The sequence below is a fragment of the Cydia fagiglandana genome, chromosome 27 (assembly GCF_963556715.1).
Source record: "Cydia fagiglandana chromosome 27, ilCydFagi1.1, whole genome shotgun sequence".
Lineage (NCBI taxonomy): Eukaryota > Metazoa > Arthropoda > Insecta > Lepidoptera > Tortricidae > Cydia > Cydia fagiglandana.
Genome location: NC_085958.1, coordinates 3090809 through 3116703, shown reverse-complemented (window position 1 = coordinate 3116703; position 25895 = coordinate 3090809). Strand labels below are relative to the sequence as shown.

Below are 25895 nucleotides of genomic sequence, written 5' to 3'. Positions count from 1 at the left end.
AGAAGACAACACACACACTAATAAATAAAACAAAAATTGATTTTCAAATATATTTCAGTAATCAAAATATAATAATAGGCTTACACGGTAATAGTTACAAATCGTATCTCTTCTCGTGAAGTTTTCCAAAATGGCGAATGCGGGGATCCGGATTAGCAAAACGTTCTATACAGTTGGCGAAGGAAAAACGCCTAACGCACTTAGACAACTGATAAACGCCTCCGATGACAGCTGTCAGATGGCTTAAAGGACTAGCATCTAGACCGTAATTGTTTAAAAAAAACAGCCGCCAGAAAAAGGTATTTTATTGGCGATGCTTCTCAGTTGTTTGAGGCGTTTTTTTAAATACACAAAACAGCGAAGAAACCACATTTAGCCCGAAAAAACAAAATATTTACATGCCAATAAATTACAATCCCATAGAGTATTACATCATATTTTTTTACATAAATCCTTAGTGCGTTTTATTCACATTGTAAATTTGTTTAAAAAAACGTCTTAAGTGCTACAGTGTTTTACTTTTTAATGTGCACTTTTTTAACGAAAATGTTAAAGACCGCTTCTTTAAATCTATTCATAAATCTATCACTATTTATTATCGTCGGTTATTTTTTTAAATTAATACTTTTGTCCTGTAGTTTATTTTAAAAATGTGTTTATACTTATAAAATATGATTGTATGTATAGTTATATAAGTTATCCAGCTAGTTTTATGTACAATAGTCTTTTCGGCTACATATTTATATTTTAAATCTTTCTTTTAAAATAATAGGTTCATTGTAGGCAAGCACAGACATCGTCAATTCCAACCTTCGGCCGCCATACTTTATTTTGATTTATTGATTTCAAATATTTCAAAGGCATTACTAAAAACATAAAGTTAGTACATTTTACATTAAAGTATCCTTTGAAGAATTTTAACAGAGTTACGAATACAAATTATTTCCACTTTCGTAACTTTCGTAACTGTTGATGAGATGTTGTCGGTAGTCAAAAATGCGATAGAATAAGAAGTACATAACTAAATTATTTGTACCGAGCTAAAGAGTAGTTGTGGCGGCCAAAGGCCAAACTTAAACCTAACCAACCAAAACTCAGAGTATCACAAAAATCAGAGTCAGACAAACAAAAGTGAGGAACTTGAGTCTAGACAATATTTACACATTTTCTCTTATAATATTTTCTTTATCACAAATAAAATTCCGCGCTATTTTTTGTTAATTATGAGCAAATAGGTATACTTTTAACTACTATTGGTCAAGATTCACGAGGAAAAGCACTGGTTGTAAAAAAAAACTGGTAAATTATAAGTCTAAAGCCTCTAATAATAGCTGATAGTATCTGGTTTTCTTCTTGAATTCTTTTAAACAGTAATAATATAACAATTGCAATTAATTATTATTGTTTTTGAGCCATTTGTTTTGTCGACATAGTGATTTTAACGCATTTAAATATTCTTACATTTTCAGGCCTTCCCGGTGTCTTTTTATGAACACAAAAAATGTTACGAGTAAATGTCAAAAGAACAGTTATATGTATTAAAAACACTAAGAGAAGATCAGTGAATAATCAATCAATCAATCGTTTATTTGTTTAAAATGCCATAGAATGTATACAATTCCATTAAATGGGTATTTTAACTGAATTCTGCACAATAAATGGTCATTGGTTTAACATGACACATATACTGATGGTTATGTCATATTTTCATATGATCTTCGAGACTCAATTATTTTAAGAATTCTTTCTGAAAACCAGATTTTAAAAGGACAAGACAAAAGTGGCATTTTAGGAGTATCGAGCGTTTGATTGAAAAGCTCATTTTTTTAAACCAAAAAAGCCACTTCTACGCTGTTTTTCTTCTAAAATAATAATTGCGTTAAGCCTAATGACGGGCACTCTTTGATTTGTTAACACTGATTGCTGTATAGAACATTATAACTTCTTTTTTGTTAATAGAAAAATGTATCCAAAATTTAAAAAAAAACAGTTTCGTAACTAACTATATACTTTCGTAATTTTGTAATATGGCAAGGAATTATTACATAATTTCCATTAAAAAAAAAACATAATATCTAGAAGTTTCAAACTGTGCCCGTCTACGTAGTTTATGGACGCACAAAACATTTTACGGACGTTTCAATAAATAAACAAACCACGGTCTTCCTTCTGAGCATAATTTCTCTAAATTTATGCCTATCTAATTTATATTACACTTAAATCAATATGCACGATTTTCATCACTCGAAATGTCGCACCATATCGAAACATGTCTGAAAGTTAATGGCAAAAGTGGAAAATATCAAGGAAACTGATTAGAGCAGTACCTAAAGAAACATTTAACAAAAACCATTTTTTTTTTTTCATTTCGTCAGAGAAACAACCTTGCTTCTCGTGCATTTCTAATTCCCAACAAAGTTTTTTTTAAACTAAAATTGTTTAAACAGCTTATAATTGACACTAATATAATGCCTTTCTATATAAAATACAATTTTCCTCGTAATAACAGCACAAATGTTTCAAAACAGTACGACATTTGAACAACAGTCTTCATGTCTCTTATTTTGCCGCTGACAAGATATCTTTCGATAAAAGACATGATAAGACACCGATATAACATCTGCCTCTCGATATACCAAGCATACAGTACAAAGTGTATACTTAAAGCGTTTTTGTCTATAAATAAATGATACTATAGTATAATTACATCTTGTTTTGTTCTCGCCTATAACTTTTTAACTAACTTTTCAAAGGTTTCATCAATAAATGCGATTGTTTTTAATAAATCATAATAGATGTATCACTCACATTTAAAATTAAATTTGGTTGTTTGCTACATAGCAGGACGTTTTCTGAGCACTTATTAAAAATATACAATTAAGTAAGACATATTTATTGTTCGTTTTTTTTTTGCATTAGTAAAAAGGTAAACAATCTTGACGTGTCTTTTTATTGAAAATCGCTTACGAAAAATAAGTCACGGCAAATATGTAACAATTATGAATCAAATACGATTATTTTCATTTTTTGTTTTCATATGTCATAGTTACTGATTTTTAAAAAGCGTTTTTTCAATTAAAACACTTCAAGATCGCGTAGTCAAACAAACTATAATTGAAGGTTAAAACTCTGAATATTTAATATCACATTGATTGAGTCAGGTGAGTGATCAATATAAAATTGATATTTCGAAAAGTTTCCACTTTCGTAACTATTATTACATTTTCGTAACTACGTAGGTGATGAGCAAAAAATTTGAAAATATTTAACATTTTTCTTATTCATTAGGCGAGAACAAACATGGTCTAAATTTAAAAATAAAAACATCCCATTAAGATACAAATTCCGTAAGTAACATTATTTAAAAATCGCTTTTTAATCAAATTCTATACCATTTTTATTTACACATTTTACTTTTACTTCGTTTCTTTTCAACATTGTATTGTTTGGCCTATCCTAACGACTATTTTATAGAAAAAATAATAACTAATAAAAGCATTTAAATTAGAAAATAAATACCTAAGAAAAACATGTATGGTTCGGAAGCTTTGTTTACAATTAATTTATTTACAATTAATTCTTAACTAATACAGTTTAATGAGTATTGTAAATAACGAAGGTACATACAATATCAAAAAGTTTTTAAAAATTTCGAAATATGTCAAAATATCCGATTATTCTTAATCAAAAAATAAAGTTCCCGAAAAACATTAATCTTAAACAGAATAGCTTCAGAACCATAAATAAAAGTAAAAAAAAACCTGCCCGAAAATAGCTGCCGAAAACAAAAGTAACATTATCACAAAAAGCAATCTACTTGTTACCTACAAGTATTTTAGTGTCACATAGGTACATTAGAAAGGAGTTCTATTAAAATACATTTACACAAAGATTCATAGAATATATCAGCATTTTTGTTTTGTAAGATATCAGGCAGATATTATGTTCATGTATAATAATTATTTAGTTTTCCGTTTTATTCTCCGTTCGTAACCCGTTACGAAAAAAAACCTTGTTCGAAACTACGCTGACAATTGTCGCCTGATATTGAATTCACCATACATTGCTTGCCCGAAGTCAGGAGTATCTTCCCACTGCTAGGTTTCCAATCTGCCCGTTCTACCAATCTTTGTGTACCAACTGTTATCTGACTATCTGAATCTTTGTACAGTCGCCATCAGATATATCGGAGCGGCCAAGGTGCTCACAAATATCTGAGCACGCCTCTACTGTCAAGGCGTTACAGTGCGTGTTCAGATATTGTGAACACCTTGGCCGCTCCGATATATCTGTTGGCGACTGTAATAGGTAAGTTTACAAAATGTCAGTTATAACTGAAACTGACCAACGCCAGCTCTTGTCTTTGGAATTAGGTTTACAATTGGTCAGTTACTGACCAGGTGTACGAAAAGTCAGTTCCAACTGACCATTTTCACCTTACGTGTTTGCTTTAAGGTTTACGAAATTGTGACCACCTTAAAACTTATAAATTTTCAAAACTGCCACATTTACAACTGACAAATTGGACCTTATGTCATTGCAAATAAGGTCGGTAATCAGTTTGTAGTTTAGACATGAAGTAGGTTAATAGAACTCCCCTTGGGCCTCTAGCGGCCTCCGTATCATCTGACAGCGAGCGCGAGCGCGAGCAGGAGCGTAGCGGGCGCGAGGCGCTCCGCGAGGCTGTTGTACTTGCTGCTCTGCTCACACGTACCTAGAAGGAAAGAGACAGGGTGAGAATTTGTTTTCTGTATTGATGTGTCTAGTGTTACCCACTGAAAAAGTAGTGGTCGTGACCAAAATATTTTTTTTTTATGTTTTAAGAGTTTTGCTGCTAAAGATGTAGTGCATAATTATTTTCCACAGTTTTTTCATGGAAACGTACGAACGTGTATTGCTATATCAGTCAGTCTCGGTACAAAAAGTACTGAAGTTGACTGAAGTAGCATGACAAATACGAACGTTTCTGAGAAAATACGATAGAAAACAATTAAGTAATTGGGAAGACATTGTAACCCAGAATTTTTCCATATACTTGCAAAGCCCATGGCCACGTACTAGGTACAGAAGACTCACTCTCTAACAAAACGCGTCTGTTCCGATCAGCACAGATATGGCCGCTAGGTGGCGCCACGCGCGGCTTATGGCTAGCCACCAAAATTGGGGCCAACCGGATGTACTTTTAGCTACCTGTAGCAAAGCGACGAAATCGCGGAGTGAGCCACGCCTGCCATGGCGTTAAAGAATATCGTAGAGATGGGAGTGAAAAGATTTCGATACACTGGTGGCCTAGCGGTAGAGAGTGCACTTTCAAGCCGGAGGCTGCGGGTTCGAACCCCGGCTCGTACCAATGACGTACGAAATATCATTTGATATTTACTAGTAGCTTTTCGGTGAAGGAAAACATCGTGAGGAAACCGGACTAATCCCAATAAGACCTAGTTTCTTCTGTGGGTTGGAAAGTCAGATGGCAGTCGCTTTCATAAAAACTAGTGCCTACGCCGGTTCTCGGGATTAGTTGCCAAGCGAAACCCAGGCTCCCATGAGCCGTGGCGAAATGCCGGGATAACGCGAGGAAAATGATGGGAGTAAAAAGATTTCGGCATAGAGCAAACCTCAGTAGCTCAGTTAATAGACCCGGTATTCTAAATGCATCAAGCAGGGTTTATCATCTTTGGTGCAGTCTCGTATCCTCACCTTTTTTGGTCACGTATGCCGCCGAGGGGAGATGGCTATTGAGCGACTTGTGGTCCAGGGAAAGGTCGAGGGTACCAGGCCACGAGGAAGATCGCCTATGAGGTGGACTGACCAGATAAAAGGTAAATGGCTCATCATCACTACATGAATGCACGAGGAAGGCGGCCATCAGAGAAGAGTGGCGACGTGTTGTGAAGCTTGCCACCAACACCTGAAGTGATGACCACGACCACTCTCTCAAAGTGATACCGACGAAGAAGAAGATTCTAAATGGTCATGCATTTGAATCTCGCGCAAGATGGTGACATTTCCTTTTTCCTTTGATATAATAGAACGAGACTCACCATTGAGTGTCAGATTGTAGGCCCTGTCAGGCGGTCCGGGCGACGCCGAGCGATCACACGAGTGCGATACGATGCTCAAAGACAGCGTGCCTCCGTGGGTCTCTGTAAAATAACAATACACTATTAAAATATTACTAAAATAGTACAATACGATACGAAAAGTCAGTTCTACCTGACTATTTTCACCTTACGTGTTTGCTTTAAGGTTTACGAATTATTTGTAAGTACATTACAAGTGCGAAAAGTAGAAAATTTGCAACGACTGGTGATAAATTAGAACACGACCGAAGGGAGTGTTAAATCGACACGAGTTGCGAATTACCTATTCGTACATGTATCGTACAAAGTTTTACAGTACCTACATATGGCCCTTTAAATTTCCGAAATAGTTACGTAATGTGTTAATTATCGCACTAGTGCGGTAAAGTATCACCGTATGTACTGTAAATTACATTACAGAATTTACAGATGTAGTGCATAATTGTTTTCCATCGTATTTTCTCGGAAACGTTCGTATTTGTCATGCTACTTCAGTCAACGTCAGTACTTTTTGTACCGAGACTGACTGAAATAGCAAGACACGTTCGTACGTTTCCGTGAAAATACGATGGAAGATCTACACATACACACATACTACATCTGTACATACATAAGTAACTTTTCTTTTATTGTCATAATCTATCTACCATAGACTAGGAATCCTCTAGACAGAGTTTAGAGCAATTATTTCATGCAACCGATGATGCCAAAAATGCAGGGGTGCGCGGGACGAGGTGAGCGAAGTCCCGTGCCGTGATTGGTCCGTTCAAAGACACGGACGTCACACAAAGACACTTTCGACTCGAACATGGAGTAAAATTACCGTATGCGTGGCAGAGGGGGTAGCGCGACTATGCTCAGTATGGAGGATGTTTTGTCTGTGCTATCTACATACCGTTGTTATTGTGGTGCTCGTAAACGATGCAGACTGTGCGCAGGCGCGTGCTCCGCGGCTGCGCTGGCGCCGCTACCACGTAGCCGGTGGCGCCGGACTGCCAGCTACCGTAGCAAGTATACACTGAAAAAAAAAGAATAGTCATTTGATTTAAAAGGTGGCAAAGACCGAAGAAATACCAACCAACCAACCAAGGAAGGACCAAGGAAGGAAGGAGAGGAGGCAAGGAGGAAGGATAAAGGAGGAGGAAGGAGGAAATCGACCAATCACAGCTCGCCGCGGTCAAGAGGACGAAACAAAACTATAGCTCAAATTAATTATTTTTTTTAGGTTGTATAGTAGAAACAATTTCTTCATAAGTTAGAAACGCGCATGTGACACCCTTAATACAGCAACATCCATAGACTACGAAAACCGCTTAGCGTTGCTTGTTAGTCTCCATAGGCTACGGTGGCCAAAATCGAGAAAAAAACTGTCTAGAAATTGAATTTAGCGCGGAGCAAGTACCAGGGCCTCATGAGTTACGAGAAGGTGTCGTTGACCAACCCGCCGGAGCGCGGTACGAGTATGAAGGTATCGCGGCTGCTCGCGTATCTTAGCTGTATACTTTGGACGATACTCGACTGAAAAGCTCTCTATTATATCACGATTGTATAAAATACTATAAACACTAACATATAGCAACAACCCGCCGGGGCGCGGTACGAGTATGAAGGTATCGCGGCTGCTCGCGTATCTTAGCTGTATACTTTTGGTTTGGTTTGTTTGTATGATTCTACTAGTTTAAAGTATTATTTTTGTTGACTCGTAGAAAAAGTATTGTATACAATAGTGATATAATCAAGCTTTTCAATCTCGTACCTCACTTAGGCAACTCAGCAACTTACCAGTACTGGGGCAAGCGGACTTGAACTCGATACTGTCTTGAGCCGCGCCGCAACCTATACTAGCGCTGTCGTATACGCCAGGAACGCATTTCGGTTCAATCTCCGTGCTTTCAGCGTCTCCTGAAAATTTCAAGTTTTAAATTTAATTATAGTTTGTCAAAGGACAGTCTCGTTTCAGACAGAGAGAATCATACTATCTTTGTCTTACACTAGTACCAGCTCCCAAAAGAAAAGGATGAGTATAGTTTTCCTGGTTCTTACTGACTGACAAATTGGTTTGACCAATTATATTAACCCTCTCGTGGAGGTTTATATTATAATAAATTAAATACATAAACTAAAATTAAAAACTAAACTAATTTAAATTAAAATAAATCTAAAAAGGCTGCCGCGGCATTGTGCCAAAGATGCTGGCAGCATTCCCTCGCTGAATGGCAATACTAATGCGCTGCGAGAGAAAGCTGGCAGCTCTCTGGTAATTAATAACATAAATAATTAATGAAGGGAAACCTAGAAAGGCTGCTAGTGCTAAGGCGGGATTTGACCCCGCGTCTTCAGTTTGCTTGCAATTAAATCAAAGGTCTTTTTAACAGAATTCCTTTTGGGATTTCATGGAATGGACCTTATTGCACTTGAAGGATAAGGACCCTTCTGTGATGGAAAGCCACAATTTATAATTCAAATATATACTACTCTGTATAAAATATACGTACCATAATATAAACTACAAACATAAAACTAAACTTAAATATAAATATAAACTAAATATGTATAAAATAAATTACCTACGGACCGTCCCGGGCTGCCCCCGACGCAAAGGTGCCCATCACGCACGCTGCGTTGCCGCGTTGAATTGCGATGGACAACCTTTGCATCAGGAAAAACCCGGAGCGAGGGTCAAGGCCCCTTTCAAGCAGGCGAAGACCCAGCCGATATACGTACCTATGGTCATCTGTTGCCGCCTCCGCCTTGAGTCAGCTAAAGAGCTGACCACACTGTACCGGCCGAAGATAGGACACCGTTCCGGAGTCAAAGAGGTCGCTGTAACAGACAGATATAAAAAATCAATACAAAACGGAGACTGCTTGAAGCAAATAAACTACTTGAATAATAGGGTATTTTCCTACTAGTCAAATCAGTTACTTTTTTAGAGCTGTCAAAACGATTTGCTAATATGGAATTTATATGAAACATTACATCGTGACGTCACGGTCAACTCACCAAATTTTTATATTTCTATCCGGTTTATTAAATAGAACTTGTGTTTAAAAATAACTATTATCTGTGTTTTTCTAATAATTATCTGGTGCTTTATTTCATGCATGGTGTAAAATAATTTATATTGAATTCTGGCGAATAGGATGTACGAGGGGTGTTCAAAATATTCTCGGTATGAGAATGAAAACAAACAAGTACGAAAAGTTTGATATTTTTATTTTTCAATATACTCCCCCCCTATGTTCATCCACTTAAAAGATCGATCAATTTTTTTTTTAATCCCTCATAAAAATATTTTTATTCTTTGGTGTAAAAATGCTCCTCCACTGCCGCCTTCAATGCTTCATCGTCAGAAAAAAAATTCCACGCAGATGCTTTTTAAGATTGGGGAACAAAAAGAAGTCGCTGGGGGCTAAGTCCGGACTATACGGTGGGTGAGTAGCAGTTTCAAACCCACATTCAACAGTAGCTGCCTTGGCAATATGAGCAGTCTGGACGGGGGCGTTGTCACGCAGAAGCAGAACACCTTTGGTTAACTTTCCTCGCCTCTTTTCTTTGATTGCATCCTTTAATTGACGTAGAATGTTAGTGTAGTACTGTCTTGTGATATTTACACCTTTTTCTTTATAATCGATTAATAATATTCCTTCACAATCCCAAAATATCGTGGCCATGACCTTGCCAGCTGAAGGGACGACCTTGAACTCCTTGGGATGAGCTGAACCCTTAATGTGCCACTGCATGGACTCTTGTTTACTCTCTGGATCATAATGATGAACCCAGGTTTCATCTCCAGTAACTATTCTTTGCAGCACCGCATCATAATTTTCACCGCACAGGTCAATAACATCGGAACAACACGCTACACGCATGCCTTTTTGAAGCTGAGTCAGCATTCGCGGAACCCATCTTGCACTTACTTTTGACATATTAAGATGCTCATGGATAATATCATGTACGATACCAATAGAAAGATTGGTTACTTGAGCTATAGATTTTACCTTCACTCGACCATCTTCCAATATAAGTTTTTCCACTTTATCAATATTTTCTTGTGAAGTAGCTACTACAGGCCGACCAGGTCTAGGGTCATCTTCAATACTCTCCCTTCCACGTTTAAATTCGCTTGACCACTTTTGAATGGTAGATAAAGAAGGAGCAGACTCACGGTAAACACAATCCATTTCCACTTTTATGGTTTTTTTATTTTTACCCTGTTTTGTCGAGAATCTTATGACGCATTGATGTTCTAATTTAGTTAACATTGTCAATTCGCACGTGATGTTCATGTTTGTTCAGCAATTGCAGAAAAACAAAAGAACATCTCGGTTCGAATTATACTTTTTTTTAATGTCAATGAATAAACCTTAACGGCCAGTAACGAAAGAAATTTAAGAAGAGGTTGTAAGATATCAATACCGAGAATATTTTGAACGCCCCTCGTATATGTAGCGATAGGAGAGTTTTTTTTCGTATATTGTATTTTCTCTTAGAAATTACTGGGTGACAGTATGAACACTGAACAGCGAACAGAGTTACATATTTGTATATCTATTATTTACAGGACTCATTTACCAGTATGTGTAGTGTGCGTTTCTACGACAAGAAATAATAATAAATGAATAAGAAATAATCGATCACTACTCTTTTTATCGCCAATGGTTGGAATCTGCACGATATATACAGATGTTTGTACATAGGTTTTAAGAAGAAATTTGAAAATTTTAACGGATGCTCTCTCTTTCTTCCACGAATAAGGAAAGATTTTAATTGATAGCTTCAATAGGTACCAGAAAAAAAATTTGGTGGTCTATGAGGGGATAAATGAGGGGAAAAGGAACATAGAACCAACATCCAGATGTTCGGTATCCTGGATACATACTGATAAGTGTAATGGAGGGCTCGTGGTCAGGCGTCTTGTGAAGCAACCCGAGCGAGAGAAACAGAGACAGCACTAGTGCTCTTGCTCTTGCTCCAGCACGTGGCGGTGGAACACTAGGCACACGTGGATTCACTGAATCAGGAATACTTGAAGACAAGAGGACTTACTGATGAGTGTGATGGATGGGTCGTGGTCAGGCTCGGCGCAGGCGTCCTGTGAAGCCTTCCAAGCCCGAGCGTACTCCTAGTGAAGAGTAACAGAGACAGCACTAGTGCTCTTGCTCCGTCAGACACACGTGGATTCACTGAATCAGGAAGACTTGAAGACAAGAGGACTTACTGATGAGTGTGATGGATGGGTCGTGATCAGGCTCGGCGCAGGCGTCCTGCGGGGACTCCCACAGCCCGGAGCCCGAGCGCAGCTCCAGCACGTGGGCGGAGCGCCGGTGGAACACGAGACACACGTGCCCGGATTCACTGGAACACGACAAATAGAAACTCGAGTTAAACACTGTTGTTTCGGTCCCTGGTACTGAAACACAAACAAAAACGGGTTGGTCTTTTAAGATATTAGGACATTATGATTGGGCTGAAAAATGAAAAAAACTGTCAACCGAGATATATTTCATGCTAAAGAAGTAAGGGGGGGGGGGTCAGGGAGGTGGGACGCTAGTGTGCGTAAAGCATCATACCCAAAGGTAGCACACTACAATCATTTCTTGCTGGTTATAATTTGTTTGTCTTCCCTTTACCACCATAACTTGACCGAATCAAATATGTAACCAATATAAAACCAAATGGACCATATCCTCACCATCCCTTAGTGACGTGTGCGACCAGCTTTATATGCTTCTTCTCCTTCTGTTCCAAGATGGAGTGGCAGACCAACCGCTTCTCTTCCAACTGTCCATCCGCGTTCGCTATCTGCAATGTTATATCATATTTTTAGAAGCTTTTAATTACTTTCACCAGTTTCACCTGTCCCGTTGTCAGTCTGTAATCAAATCTTGCAAGTTAAATTTGATCCACTTCCCGGTTTCCGATTGAGCTGAAATTTTGCATACATAATATGTAAGTCGGGTGACAATGCAATATTATGGTGTCATCGAGCTGATCTGATGATGGAGAACGGGGGTGGCCATAGGAACTCTGTGATTATACAATGAAACCTAATTGTGTTTGGGGTTTTTAGAATTGTCTCGATGAGTATTAATTGCCTGTGTAAAGAAAAGTACAGTCAGCGATTTTACAACCTATTTTGTTTATGTTTGTAGGGGAGCGGGGGGTTTGTTGTAACAGTTTTAGGAAAAAGGCCTGAATTGTCTAAAATATGTATAATATTATGATTCTGAATACGAGGGTTTGATAAGTATTTATTTAAGCATTAATTCCGATTACAAAATAATTTTAAATGATTACGCATCATTAACCCCAGACACTTTTTGAAAAACTGGGAGTTGTTACAACTTATCCCGTAATTGGGGCTTGTTGTAACAGTTTTAGGAAAAAGGCCTGAATTGTCTAAAATATGTATAATATTATGATTCTGAATACGAGGGTTTGATAAGTATTTATTTAAGCATTAATTCCGATTACAAAATAATTTTAAATGATTACGCATCATTAACCCCAGACACTTTATCAAAAACTGGGAGTTGTTACAACTTACCCCGTAAGTTTTTACAATACCCGGTCGAAATAGAGCTCGTATGCACATCCACTCGCTTCAATGTCTGGCGGGGAAATGGGTGTTTAAGTTATTCCTCGAGTTATAAGAAAGTCATTCAGCAAAAAAATTTAAATGTTTTTAATTCCCAGTCAAAATTGAGCGTTACTACTTACCCCTGTTACATTAAGCCCCCGGCTCCCCTATTTATATTTGTTTATTGAGCATAGTTTTTAATAACGAGCAGAAAATCAACTAGAACCAAGGTACAGTCACCATCAGATATATCGGAGCGGCCAAGGTGTTCACAATATCTGAACACGCACTCTAACGCCTTGACAATAGAGGCGTGCTCAGATATTTGTGAGCACCTTGGCCGCTCCGATATATCTGATGGCGACTGTACGACGCGTACCTAAGTAACTGGCAAAATAAACTTATGAACACTTATTTGTACAAGTTTTAAGCAAATGCTCAGTTAGTAGGCAAACTTTTCTGCAAATACATTCAGCCGAAATTTTTTGAACGAGAATAACTTAAGGTAAAATTGTAGGTGAATAGAATCAGGCGTTACTTTGCGGAAATCCATATTAATTAAAACCAAAATATTACTCTGCTAATCCGCGAAAAGATAACGTGCTAGTCAATCAGTGCTGACCCGTTATACTTATGCGTGCATGCTTAATTGCATGTAAAAAGTACGCAAGTAAGTATAACGGGTTAGCACTGATTGACTACGTTATCTTTTCGCGGATTAGCAGAGTACTTAGTTATAGCAAAGAGTAATACAGGGTGTCCCAGAATTCGACGTCAAGCCGTAAACGGATGATAGACCAAGTCATAACAGTTATCATAAAAATCCAAAAAAAAATCCAACTAATGTTTTTTAAAAATTATGGTCACTTTAAAAATTCACTAAAAAATCCACACCCTGTAATGGTTCTTTAACTCTTGTTACTACAAATTCCATAATTTATTCTAATTTTTTTATTATTGTGTAATCTTGAATAATTACAGGGTGTGGATTTTTTAGTGAATTTTTAAAGTGGCCATAATTTTTAAAGAACATGAGTTGAATTTTTTTTTGTATTTTTATGATAACTGTTATGACTTGGTCTATCATCCGTTTACGGCTTGACGTCGAATTCTGGGACACCCTGTATAAGTAAAGAAAGAGTGGTAACTCCATAAATCAGTTTTCTTACCAAAACGCGCGTTATTTCGGAGTCGACATCTAGCGTCATCTAGCGAAATTTATCAGTACTGCTAGGCGACAATAGATGTCTCGGCGAGCGAAAACTCTAATTCTCAATAATTTTCATCTAATATTATAACCGGATTAATACATTTGGTGTCGAGTAGGGGTACTGATAGTTCCGCTACACGGCGCTAGATGTCGACTACCTACGAAATAACGCGCGTTTTGGTAAGAAAACTGATTTATGTAGTTACCACCCTTTCTTTACTTATATTAATCTCTGGTTATAGAAATGTAATGTTATAGTAAGTTAGGCTAAATGTATTACTTATGCCGGCTACATACGTAACGATAAATCGTTACGATAATCGACAACGATTTGTCATACACACGGTTCGATTTATCTGCACAGTCGAACTGCACAGTTTTATCGCAACGATTTATCGTTACGTATGTAGCCGGCATTAGTGTAAGTTTTGCATGCCTAGTGTGGCAGAATATGCATTCATGTAAATCTATTGACATGACAAATAAAACTGTACCATCTGTGTAAAGGCTCCTCTACACGATGGGCCACCGCCGGCCGCTCAAAGGGACACATTTATGCCTTAGAGGGAGCGAGTGATATTGCTATCTCATTCTACCGCATGGCTGCGTCGCTTGGAGTGGCCGGCGCTGGCCCATCGTGAAGAGAGCCCATAATGTTCTAGCAAAATAAACGATTTCTGAATATTTTGGTTTTAATTAAAATAGTAGGTATTTGAAGAAAACATACCTTCAGCGTGGCATTCTTGGTTGTAAAATGGTACTGATGGGTGTGGTCCAAACTGTACCACTTGTGGTGGTCCACTATCCAACTTGGGAAGTGGCACCGGTTGTGCTCGTCATCACCTGAAAGAAATATTATTGTAGATTTTTTTATGGGTATTTTTTTTATTTATAAGGTAGATACAAATATTAAAAATAAAAATGTGACGTCCCACGGGTAAAGGTACCTTATGGCGGTCGGCGCTTACGCCGCTCCAATATTATTGCGGCGCTATGCGACGTAAGCGCCAGCCGCCATAAGGTACCTTTTGCCGTGGAACGTCACAAATAAACTAACTTATCTATAAAATAAAACTAAAAACTAATACAAAATAAAATAAAATTAAATTAAAATATGTCTAAGAAATTGGGCCCCTTTGGCATGGTGCCGAGGACGCTGGCAGCATTTCCCCGCTGTATTGCTAAGCTAATACGTTGGGCGAGAAAGCTGCCAGCTCTTCACCAATGAAGTCTACAATCATTTTTGAAAGCTTCTTGAAAAGTAGATTAGTTTCAAAAGTTTCAAATATTAAAGAAATGTATACGGTCATCGTATGCCCAAGTAAGATACGTCAAAAGTTAGGTCAAATCCTGAATAAATGTAACCTTGAGGAGGCGTGTCTCACTCCACGATTTCGTCGCTTTGCTAGAGGTAGCTAAAAGTACATCCGTTCGACCCCAATTTTGGGGTTTGCCATAAGCCGCGCGTGGCGCTGTCGCCACCTAGCGGCCATATTTGTGCTGATCGTGACAGACGCGTTTTGTTAGAGAGTGAGTCGTCTGTACCTAGTACTTATGAATTATCGGAGGCATTTGATAGAGTTGATCAAGAAAACTAGAAAAATTAAATTGTATGAAATAAATAAATTGTGTTTTTTACCTTGTATCGACATAATATAATTTTTATAAAACAGAACGATTAATCATCTCTCAAACTCAGTCTACGGTTGGTTTAACAATTGTGTTTGTAGTACCCCAGGGCTTTATTCTTTGTCCTAAAACGTTTAACTTTAGACATTTTTATAGAAGAAATGTATAACAAACATGTATTATCGTGTTGCTTATGCATGCTAAATTTCAGATTAGCTGAAAGGGATAAGTTCGCCTTTGTACTAATGATGTGTGTTCTTTCATGTTTTTTTTTTTGTAAAATGAAGTAGTTTACTACTACTTCTAGCTTCAGTGATTAGTAGCATCGCCCACAATCTCTCTGCGTGCCTTAAGGTTGACTAGTAGAGAATGCTTTTGGCATTAAGCCCGCCTTTTGTACGATAAGTTTTCTTGTGTGCAATAAACTTTAACCTTTTTTTTTTATTATGAATGGGCTTACTCATGGCCACAGACTAGCCGAGGCGTAGACGTGGCCTATGATGGAGCGAGCTCGCCCAGAAGGTGCCTGTTCACTCTTGATTTGAAAGTTGCTGGGTTATAAGAACACGGAAATATAGACGCCGGCACGGAATTCCATTCCTTCGCAGTGCGCATAAGGAAAGAAGAAGCAAAGCGCTTCGTGCGATTTGGTGGAATATCTACCAAGTAAGGATGGTGACGAGCCGTGCGTCTAAAAGTCCGATGGTAGAATGGGGACGGTGGAATAAGCTCGTGTAGCTCTTGGGCACACTCCCCGAAGTGCAGCCTGTAGAATACCGACAGGCTGGCGACTTTCCGCCGATGGACCTCTAGCCGCCCATACGTCAAACCTTGCAAAGCAAAATGAAATTTTATTTTGTCAACACAAAGTTCAAATTAGAATGGAACAGGAGACCTTTTTATAGGTCTCTGGGCGGCTAGAGGTTATATTATTTCTACTTACTGTTAGTCAGCCTCATGGTTCGACTGCCGTCAGTTGGTGACGATAGACCATTGCAGGTTGCATCTCCGGACTGGGCGATGTAGTACGTCATAGTTTTGTCGCTGTGCTGGCCTTTATAGATGAAGCATCTGTGGACAAGAAGGACATTGAAACTGCGTATTTATCAGTTTTTTTTTAAATTATGAATGGGCTTACTCATGGCCACAGACTAGCCGAGGCGTAGACGTGGCCTACGATGGAGCGAGCTCGCCCAGAAGGTGCCTGTTCACTCTTGATTTGAAGGTTGCCGGCTTATAAGAACACGGAAATATAGACGCCGGCAAGGAATTCCATTCCTTGGCAGTGCGCATAAGGAAAGAAGAAGCAAAGCGCTTCGTGCGAATTGGTGGAATATCTACCAAGTAAGGATGGTGACGAGCCGTGCGTTTAAAAGTCCGATAATAGAATGGGGACGGTGGAATAAGGTCGTGTAGCTCTTGTGCACACTCCCCGAAGTGCAACCTGTAGAATACCGACAGGCTGGCGACTATATCATTATTCATTAACAATTTGGCGACCGGTCTGGCCTAGTGGGTAGTGAACCTGCCTGCGAAGCCGATGGTCCTGGGTTCGAATCCCAGTAAGGGCATTTATTTGTGTGATGAACACTAATATTTGTTCCTGAGTCATGGGTGTTTTCTATGTATATAAGTATGTATTTATCTATATAAGTATGTATATCGTCGCTTAGCACCCATAGTACAAGCTTTGCTTAGTTTGGGGCTAGGTTGATCTGTGTAAAGATGTCCCCAATATTTATTTATTTATTTATTATTAATTTATAACCCTTCCACTGCCGTGGTCCAAGGGTCGGTTGCATCAAACCGCCCGTCACCGTTAAAGCGTTCGCTAAATTTATTTGCAAGGGAAATTTGATACTTCACTGCTGTTTGACGTTAACCAGTCTGTTAAATGTGGTTGGTGCAACTGGGCATAAGTCTCTCATGGAAACATGCCTACTTGGACTTCTTTTGTGATATTTATTTGAAATGCTTTAAGAGAAAGCACGAGACATTAGTTCTTTCAATTGTTTTAATTTTCTACGTCTTTTTTTCATCTGATATGAAATTTCCAATTATGCCGTTTTATTTTTAACTTTTATCACAGAGTAAATAATAGTACTAGGTACAGAAGACTCGCTCTCTAACAAAACGCGTCTGTTACGATCAGGACAGATATGGCCGCTAGGTGGCGACAGCGCCACGCGCGGCTTTTGGCTTTCCCCAAAATTGGTGTGGAACGGATGTACTTTTAGCGACCTGTAGCAAAGCGACGAAATCGCGGAGTGAGCCACGCCTGCTTTTATTACAAAACTAACTGTGCCGGTGCTGTCTTGGAGTTTAGCTGGCGAGTCATTAATTTTATAGTGTCAGTAGGTATTAAACAAGACCCCTAAATGCCGCAAGAATTGAGTCCGTTCGTTCCTCTTTAAAAACCATTAACAAAATGATATTTCGTGTTAGACCAAGAAAAGTCTGCAGCGATTTTGATAGCCCACGTAGTGCAACTGTTATATATACGCCATAATTTCATAGAAGTTTGACGTTTTAAAATAACACAGGCACTGCGTGGGCTGTCAATATCGCTGCAGATTTTTCTTGGTCTAACTCTATTACCTGTATGTGTCTTCGTCGGAGGCCAAAGCGTTCCGACGCTGTACTTGCGATATCTTCCCCACCAAGTATCTCGTGGAGCCTTCCTTCCACGTCGCTAAGCACACTAGCTCCTCCACTGTGAAATATATCATTATTAAGATTACAATCATTATCATCAACATTATCATTGTGACCAATGAGATCATCATCATCATCGGAAATTATGCGTAAGCTAGTAGATATATACTGCTTCGAAGTGCTCACTTGCTCACTGTTCACTTCTCTTTACTTCGAAATGACGTTTTTGATTTTTTATTAAAGCATTTATGCGTTAGAGGGAGCAAGTGATATTGCTATCTCATTCTACCGCATTGCTGCGTCCCATGGAGTGGCCGGCGTTGGCCCATCGTGTAGAGGAGCCATAAAAAATAAATCAAGTTCCTTACCATTACTCTCAGTGGCCTGGACGTCCGGGCATGCCATATACCGCAGAAGCAGCCGCGAGTCGTCCGTACACGACTCGGCTCGGGATGGCGGGTTCGTGCAGTCCCCTGCGCCGCTGTTGAGACGGAATAGAGTTTAAATTAGCTTGTTTTGGAGGCATGTGTCTGTGAATATCTACGGCACGGGAAGGCGGATTCGTGCAGTCAACGGCGCCGCTATATAGTTGAAATAGAGCTCAGATTAGATTGTCTTAGACGCATATGTCAGCGAATATTGTCAGTACACCACTCCGCTCTGGACGGCGGATTCGTGCAGTCACCGGCGCCGTTGTTGTATGGGAATAGAGTTAAAATTCCTTTGAATTAAACGCAGTGGAGTGGAGTTGGTGGTTTGCTTCGCTAACTATATGGCTCTTCTACACGATGGGCCAACGCCGGCCACTTCAAGCGACGCTTTTATGCGTTAGAGGGAGCAAGTGATATTGCTATCTCATTTTATCGCATGGCTGCGTCCCTTGGAGTGGCCGGCGTTGGCCCATCGTGTAGAGGAGCCATACAGAGCTACGAGTATAATCTCCAACCACTAAACAAGGGTTGGGGCGTTGAGGGTTCGGAGTTTGGATGTTCTGAGACGAGAGTTTAGGGTTTGAGTTGTTCAGGGTTTGCTGTTGAGGGGTTGGCGCTTGATGTTGAGGTGTTGGGGTTTCAATATAGAGGGGTCAGGGTTTCATGTTGAGGTGTCGGGGTTTCATGTTGAGAGGTTGGGGTTGGATGTTGAGAGGTCAGCGCTTTATGTTGAGGCGTCGGAGTTTGATGTTGAGTTGGTAAATTACCCGTTATATGTAAACTGTCGGGGTTTCATGTTGAGGGGTAAGAGTTACCGGCGCTTGATTTTAAGGGGTCGGAGTTTGTTGTTGAGGGGTAAGAGTTTGATGTTGAGTTGGTAAATTACCGGTTATATGTAAACGTGAAGGGCGCGGGTCTGAACGGGCAGGGCTGCGGCGTCGGTGCGGGGTCCTTGCGTCGCCTGTGATTGTGTCGCAGAGAGACAGAGTCTGGGGTTGAGGGGTCAGTTTCATGTTGAGGGTTTGAGATTAGATTTTGAGGTGTCGGGGTTTCATGTTGAGGGCTCGGGGTTTGTTGTTGAGTTGCCGGGCCTTGATTTTAAGGGGTCGGAGCTTAATGTTGAGGGGTAACAGTTTGATGTTGAGAAGTCTGGGTCTGATGTTGAGTTGGTAAATTACCGGTTATATGTAAACGTGAACGGCGCGGGTCTGAACGGGCAGGGCTGCGGCGTGGGCGCGGGGTCCTTGCGGAACATGGAGTATAGTGCGGCGTCGCCTGTGATTGTGTCGCAGAGCGACGACAGGGTCTCTTTTGGTGAGCAGTATGCTGAAAAATAAAGGTTACAGTTTTATTATAGTTATAAAATAAATAAGCAAGTTTAGATTGAACTCCATACATGGCTTTTGTTAGTTTTTCGGTAAAATTTACTAGGTATTAATATTTTTCTGCCGTTTTTTGTGTAATGGTACGGAACCCTTCGTGCGCGAGTCCGACTCGCACTTGGCAGGTATTTTTTTTTATTATGAATGGGTTTACTCATGGCCACAGACTAGCCGAGGCGTAGACGTGGCCTACGATGGAGCGAGCTCGCCCAGAAGGTGTCTGTTCACTCTTGATTTTAAGGGTGCCGGGTTATAAGAACACGGAAATATAGACCGGCAAGGAATTACATTCCTTGTCAGTGCGCATAAGGAAAGAAGAAGCAAAGCGCTTCGTGCGAATTGGTGGAATATCTACCAAGTAAGGATGGAAGCCGGCAGTGCGTCTAAAAGTCCGATGGTAGAATGGGTACGGTGGAATCTTGGTTAAAGCTTACAAGAATAGAGTTAGACCAAGAAATCGTTGCAGACTTTTATTGGTCTAAGTCTACTCTATTTCTATAAGCGCCAGCCACCATAAGGTACCTTTTGCCGTGGAACGTCACATATTTACTTTGACTACTAGGGCCCACTTGCACCATCTCAATAACCCGCCGCTAAGCGGTTAAACCGTTAACCCAGTGTCAAATTGTACTGGTAATCATGGTACCTCCAGGTTTAACCGGTTAACCCCAGGTTAGTGGAATGGTGCAACTGGGCCCAGGGCACTTACTTTCTTTATACTGCAACACATATCTGTGCTTTTCGTGTATCACCATACATCTGTAGCAGTCGTCACTCCTGGAAAATAAGAAAACATATTTGAAAATAACTTCATAAAGGTTCAAAGGCATACCAGGTGTGGCCTGTAACACGAGCAAATAAATAAAACATAGATTGTATACTCCTCAAACGGTGACACTTTTGTTCAACAACTTTTAAAATTATCTTCAATGGACGCCATCGCCACGCTATACCATTGTGATTGACGTTGCTTGTCACGCCTTAAACATAACAAAATTCGCAATACATTGCGTCTTAGAATAAACTTTAAAGTGTATTAAAAATCAAACCACAAGTTATTTTTAAAAGTCGCTGAACATATTTTGGTCAGTATGAGGAGTACAGTACCTACAGCCTACAGTTTAATTTTTTGCTCATGTTACAGGCCACACCTACATTATTTATGACATAGACAGGGAGGCATATATTTGTGACGACCGGTTTGGCCTAGCGGGTAGTGATCCTGCCTGCGAAGCCGATGGTCCTGGGTTCAAATCCCGGTAAGGGCATTTATTTGTGTGATGAGCACAGATATTTTGTTCCTGAGTCATGGATGTTTTCTTTGTATTTAAGTATTTGTATATTATATATATCGTTGTCTGAGCGTCACAAACCTTCTTGAGCTTACCGTGAGACTTAGCCAATTTGTGTAAGAATGTCCTTATCATATTTATTTATTTCTATATATTTATTTATTTAGGTGACAGTTAAAATTATAATAAGATCGAAATATCTGATGAAGCAGACTGACATGCCAATGTGAACGTAACAATACTGGAATTATATTAGTTAGCTGTGGTTCAGTGTGTCCGACTGGCTCTTTGTACCCGACTCATCTGTCATATAACAAGAATTTATCATAGCTCTCCGTCTCGGAGCACTCTCCTTTAGACTATATGGTTGATCGACACGAGACCCGAAACTCCGGACAAGAACCACTCCCTTGTAGACATTGCTATTCTATGAAATATAGTCGTGGTTCAGTGTGTCCGACTGGCTCACTGTACCCGATTTGCACTCACCTGTCATATAACAGGAATTTGTCATAGCTCTCCGTCTCGGAGCACTCTCCTTTAGACTGTATGTGTGTCTGGTTGATCGACACGAGGCCCGGAACTCCGGACTGGAACCAGGCGCCCGTCCAGGATTCAGGGAACGTGCAGCCTCCGCCTGGAATAGACAGACATACAAATATTAAAACTAATGAAATATTTTTTTTTGTATTGAATTGTTGTTTTTAAAAAGGAAAATACCTTGAAAAAAATCACATCCATGGATAAGATTATATTTGCAAGGGCAGACTCTTGCACCATTCCACTAACCCGGGGTTATCCGGTTAAATTGTTAACCCTGTGTCAAATTGTACTAGTAACCACTGTAACTCCAGGTTTAATCCGTTAACCCCGGGTTAGTGGGATGGTGCAAGTGGCGCTAAGTGAAATCTTAAATTTGTCCCGATATTGTACCATTATAGCAGTATAAGCACAGTTTATAGTTCATTTTTTCAGCATTAAAAAACCGGGCAAGTGCGAGTCGGACTCGCGCCCGAAGGGTTCCGTACCATAATGCAAAAAAAAAACAAAACAAAAGCAAAAAAAAAACGGTCACCCATCCAAGTACTGACCACTCCCGACGTTGCTTAACTTTGGTCAAAAATCACGTTTGTTGTATGGGAGCCCCATTTAAATCTTTATTTTATTGTTTTTAGTATTTGTTGTTATAGCGGCAACAGAAATACATCATCTGTGAAAATTTCAACTGTCTAGCTATCACGGTTCGTGAGATACAGCCTGGTGACAGACGGACGGACGGACGGACGGACGGACAGCGAAGTCTTAGTAATAGGGTCCCGTTTTACCCTTTGGGTACGGAACCCTAAAAATGACTACGCGATCTTGACATGTCTTTTAATTGAAGAACGCTTATTAAATATCAGTAACTAACGGCTCGATGCGGGAAATGAATTAGAGATTCACTATATGCTAAAAAAAACGAACTATAGATACGTCCGTCCGGCGTTTACGTCGCATAGCGCCGCAATAATTTTGCAGCGGCGTTAATAATAGCGTAAGCGCCAACCGCCATAAGGTACCTTTTTTCGTGGGACGTCACATATCTTTACTATATCGTATCTAGTTAATCTCTAATACATTTCCCGAATCGCGCCATATATATCGGCAGTATTTTGGCCGAAACCGCGACATGATTTATTTGCCGAAAGACGTTAACCCTCCAAGGATTGACCCTCCAAGGGTTAACCCTCCAAGGGTTAACGTTAATAAGTATGTGTATGGTGTATGTGTAACATAGATAATGTAAATAATGTTATTTAATTTTTAAGTAAATGCTACTGTTTGGCGTCATAAAACGATTGTAAAATCCTGTTATGAATAAAAATGATATGATATGATGATGATATGAAAGCTGCCGAAACCTCGCTTGGACACTAAAAATAATTCATTTCACAATCAGGCCCGAATTTCACCACGGTGACAGGTGCGACAATTGTAAAATATCACTGTTACTGACGTCACAGGCATCCATGGGCTACGGTTACCGCTTACCATCGGGCGGGCCGTATTCCCGTTTGCCACCATCATTGTATTATTAAAAAAAACCTTATTATATCGGAAAAAAACAGATATTTCTCTTGCTAAGTTATGACAATTGTCACAAGAAACACTACAATTGTCACAAAATTCCGACATATAACTCATTACCATCTTCACAATTGTCAGAAACTTCGCAAGAGAAATATCTGTTTTTTTTTTCCAATATAATAAAGTTTTTTTAAAATAATAATGATGGTGGCAAACAGGAATACCCCGCCCGATGGTAAGTGGTAATCGTAGCCCATGGATGCCTGCGACGTCAGCAACAGTGATGTTTTAAAATTCTCGCACCTGTCACCGATGTGAAATTGGGGCCAGTTCGTCCTCGAGTAGTCGATTTAACCAAAGCACGTATTACAAAACGCCTTAATTCACACCAGCATCACAGGATATCCTATCAAACACCTGGCCTCACGCATGATTCCATAACCATTGTGTGCCGCCATTTTGATTTTAAAACAAAAGTCTTTGTTAGGTTACCTAGGGTTCTATAGAGACCTAGATGGTTGCTATGTGTTTGAATCTATTGTTTTGATTTGCTTTTTATTAGTAGACCTTTTGCTAAGAATAAAGGAATAATTAACCGTAGGTATCCATAGACTTAGAAAACCGGTTCACCGCTCTACCAACGTAATTACTAAGTTTATCTAACGAACTAGAATAATTATAAAAGTCTAACTAGAGCTCAATAACCCACGTGTATAGGTTCCGTGCATGAACTGTAGGGGGCAGCATAGGAGCCCTCAGATTTTTGGCGCGAGGCGCAACGTGTGTCGTTTATGCTTCCGATGTAGCCCACAAGATGGCAGAATCTACTACTATCAAACTTCGGTTTTATAGGAAGTTTCCTTTCTGTACGGTAGTACTATTATTTATTCTGTGCCACGGTTAGGCGTGGCTCACTCCGCTATTTCGTCGCTTTGCTACAGGTAGCTAAAAGCACATCCGTTCCACACCAATTTTGGTGGCTAGCCATAAGCCGCGCGTGGCGCTGTCGCCACCTAGCGACCATATCTATCCTGATCGTAACAGACGCGTTTTGTTAGAGAGTGAGTCTTCTATATCCAGTACTATTATTTATTCTGTGCCACGGTCTCTACCACCAAGCATTTACCAAAACAAAGAAAGCCAAATTTCCAAACTTATTGATATTTCGTTTTCGTCGCGAACCCATCGCTCTATAACAAAAGACAGAATCTAATTTGTCCGTCCGTCCGTCCGTCACCACCAATTGTTTAGCTGAAGCTCGGGAACTAATTGGCCTGAATTTTAATCATTCAATCTGCCCGTAGGGAGGGGAGAAGTATCGATATTGGTACTAAGATAGGAGTATCGGTACATGTAAATATTTTGGTACCTATATTTTCCTGAGTCCCTGAGGACTTCATAAAGGATTTAATCCAAATGGAATTTTGAAATATAATGGAATATAAGGTGGTTCCAAATTCCAAACTGGAATAATGACAAGGGGGACTCAGCAGAATATGTAAAGTAATTGCTTACTTGCTGTCAGCGTTTTAAAAAGATATAGCTTGAAAAGCAAAAAACAGTGCTATGACACGGTTTTTCGAATGATAAAGTAATGAAATTACACACAGAAGACATTAAAAGATAAACATAAAAAATAAAAAAATAGAATAAATAAAGCGTTTATTCACAAGCTTACTTACATCTAGATACATTACATTCTTCTGCCAAACCACAGAGCGGTTTGTTGGCAGACGAGGCTCCTATTATAATTAGTTTATGTAAGTATTAGGTAGTTTATTTATATGTAACTTAAACTTATCTACTTAACCCTTTACCGCATGCGGAGCCCTATATGGCATTTACAATTTTAAAAACTATTGATAGGTAGCTATTAAGGTTAATTTTTAAACAAATACTTTTTATTTATGGCATGAAGTTAAGTTGAACTTGAAATTTAGTTATGGTTAAAGTTAGTGAAGACTAGACTTTAAAATTTGGGCCCTAACTAGAATCACAATATACAGGTTGGCTAAAAAATAACTGCATTGCCGTTGCCAGGGAGGTTTGGGATTATACTGAGCAACTTTTACTAAGGGACCAACCCCGATATCGCGAAAAAGATTTGACTGTTTCTGTCCTTTTTCTATGAGAGGGTAATATTTTTCGCGATTTCGTGGTTGGTCCCATAGTAAAAGTTGCTCAATATAATCCCATAACCACTCTGGCAACAGGAATGCAGTTATTTTTTTAGCCACCCTGTATATGTATCATCATCATCTCAGCCATAAGACGTCCACTGCTGAACATAGGCCTCCCCCTTTCCATGATGGGGGTTGAATGCCATAATCGCCACGCTTGGCAGGCGGGTTGGCGATCGCAGTCGAGTACACCGAATTTGAGGGACGCTGCTGCCCGTCCACCGGTGGTCTTGGACGTGGTTTAAGGACATACCCGGTTCCGGGCCCGGGTATATGTATAATAGTGGGGTAGTATAAATATGTATAGACAGATACCCATAACTCAGGAACAATATATCCGTGACAAACATACAAATAAATGCCCTTACCAGGATTTGAACCGGGGA

The 25895-nt window shown here is 39.5% G+C and overlaps 1 protein-coding gene across 1 annotated transcript in view; it reads right to left on the bottom strand.

Moving 5' to 3' along the window:
• Positions 1-36: 36 nt before the first annotated feature.
• LOC134677977 (uncharacterized) overlaps positions 37-25895 on the bottom strand; it is a 386613-nt gene continuing 360754 nt past the window's right edge. Inside the window, exons 3-16 of the mRNA XM_063536409.1 lie at positions 21752-21899; positions 20680-20747; positions 19767-19914; positions 18526-18638; positions 18101-18215; positions 16446-16573; positions 14601-14716; positions 11776-11885; positions 11302-11438; positions 8805-8903; positions 7863-7982; positions 6976-7098; positions 6042-6143; positions 37-4714 (exon numbers count right to left, since the gene is read on the bottom strand). Of these exons, the coding sequence (XP_063392479.1) occupies positions 4623-4714; positions 6042-6143; positions 6976-7098; positions 7863-7982; positions 8805-8903; positions 11302-11438; positions 11776-11885; positions 14601-14716; positions 16446-16573; positions 18101-18215; positions 18526-18638; positions 19767-19914; positions 20680-20747; positions 21752-21899 (1619 nt within the window). The 3' untranslated portion in view covers positions 37-4622. The remainder of the gene's footprint in view (positions 4715-6041; positions 6144-6975; positions 7099-7862; positions 7983-8804; positions 8904-11301; positions 11439-11775; positions 11886-14600; positions 14717-16445; positions 16574-18100; positions 18216-18525; positions 18639-19766; positions 19915-20679; positions 20748-21751; positions 21900-25895) is intronic.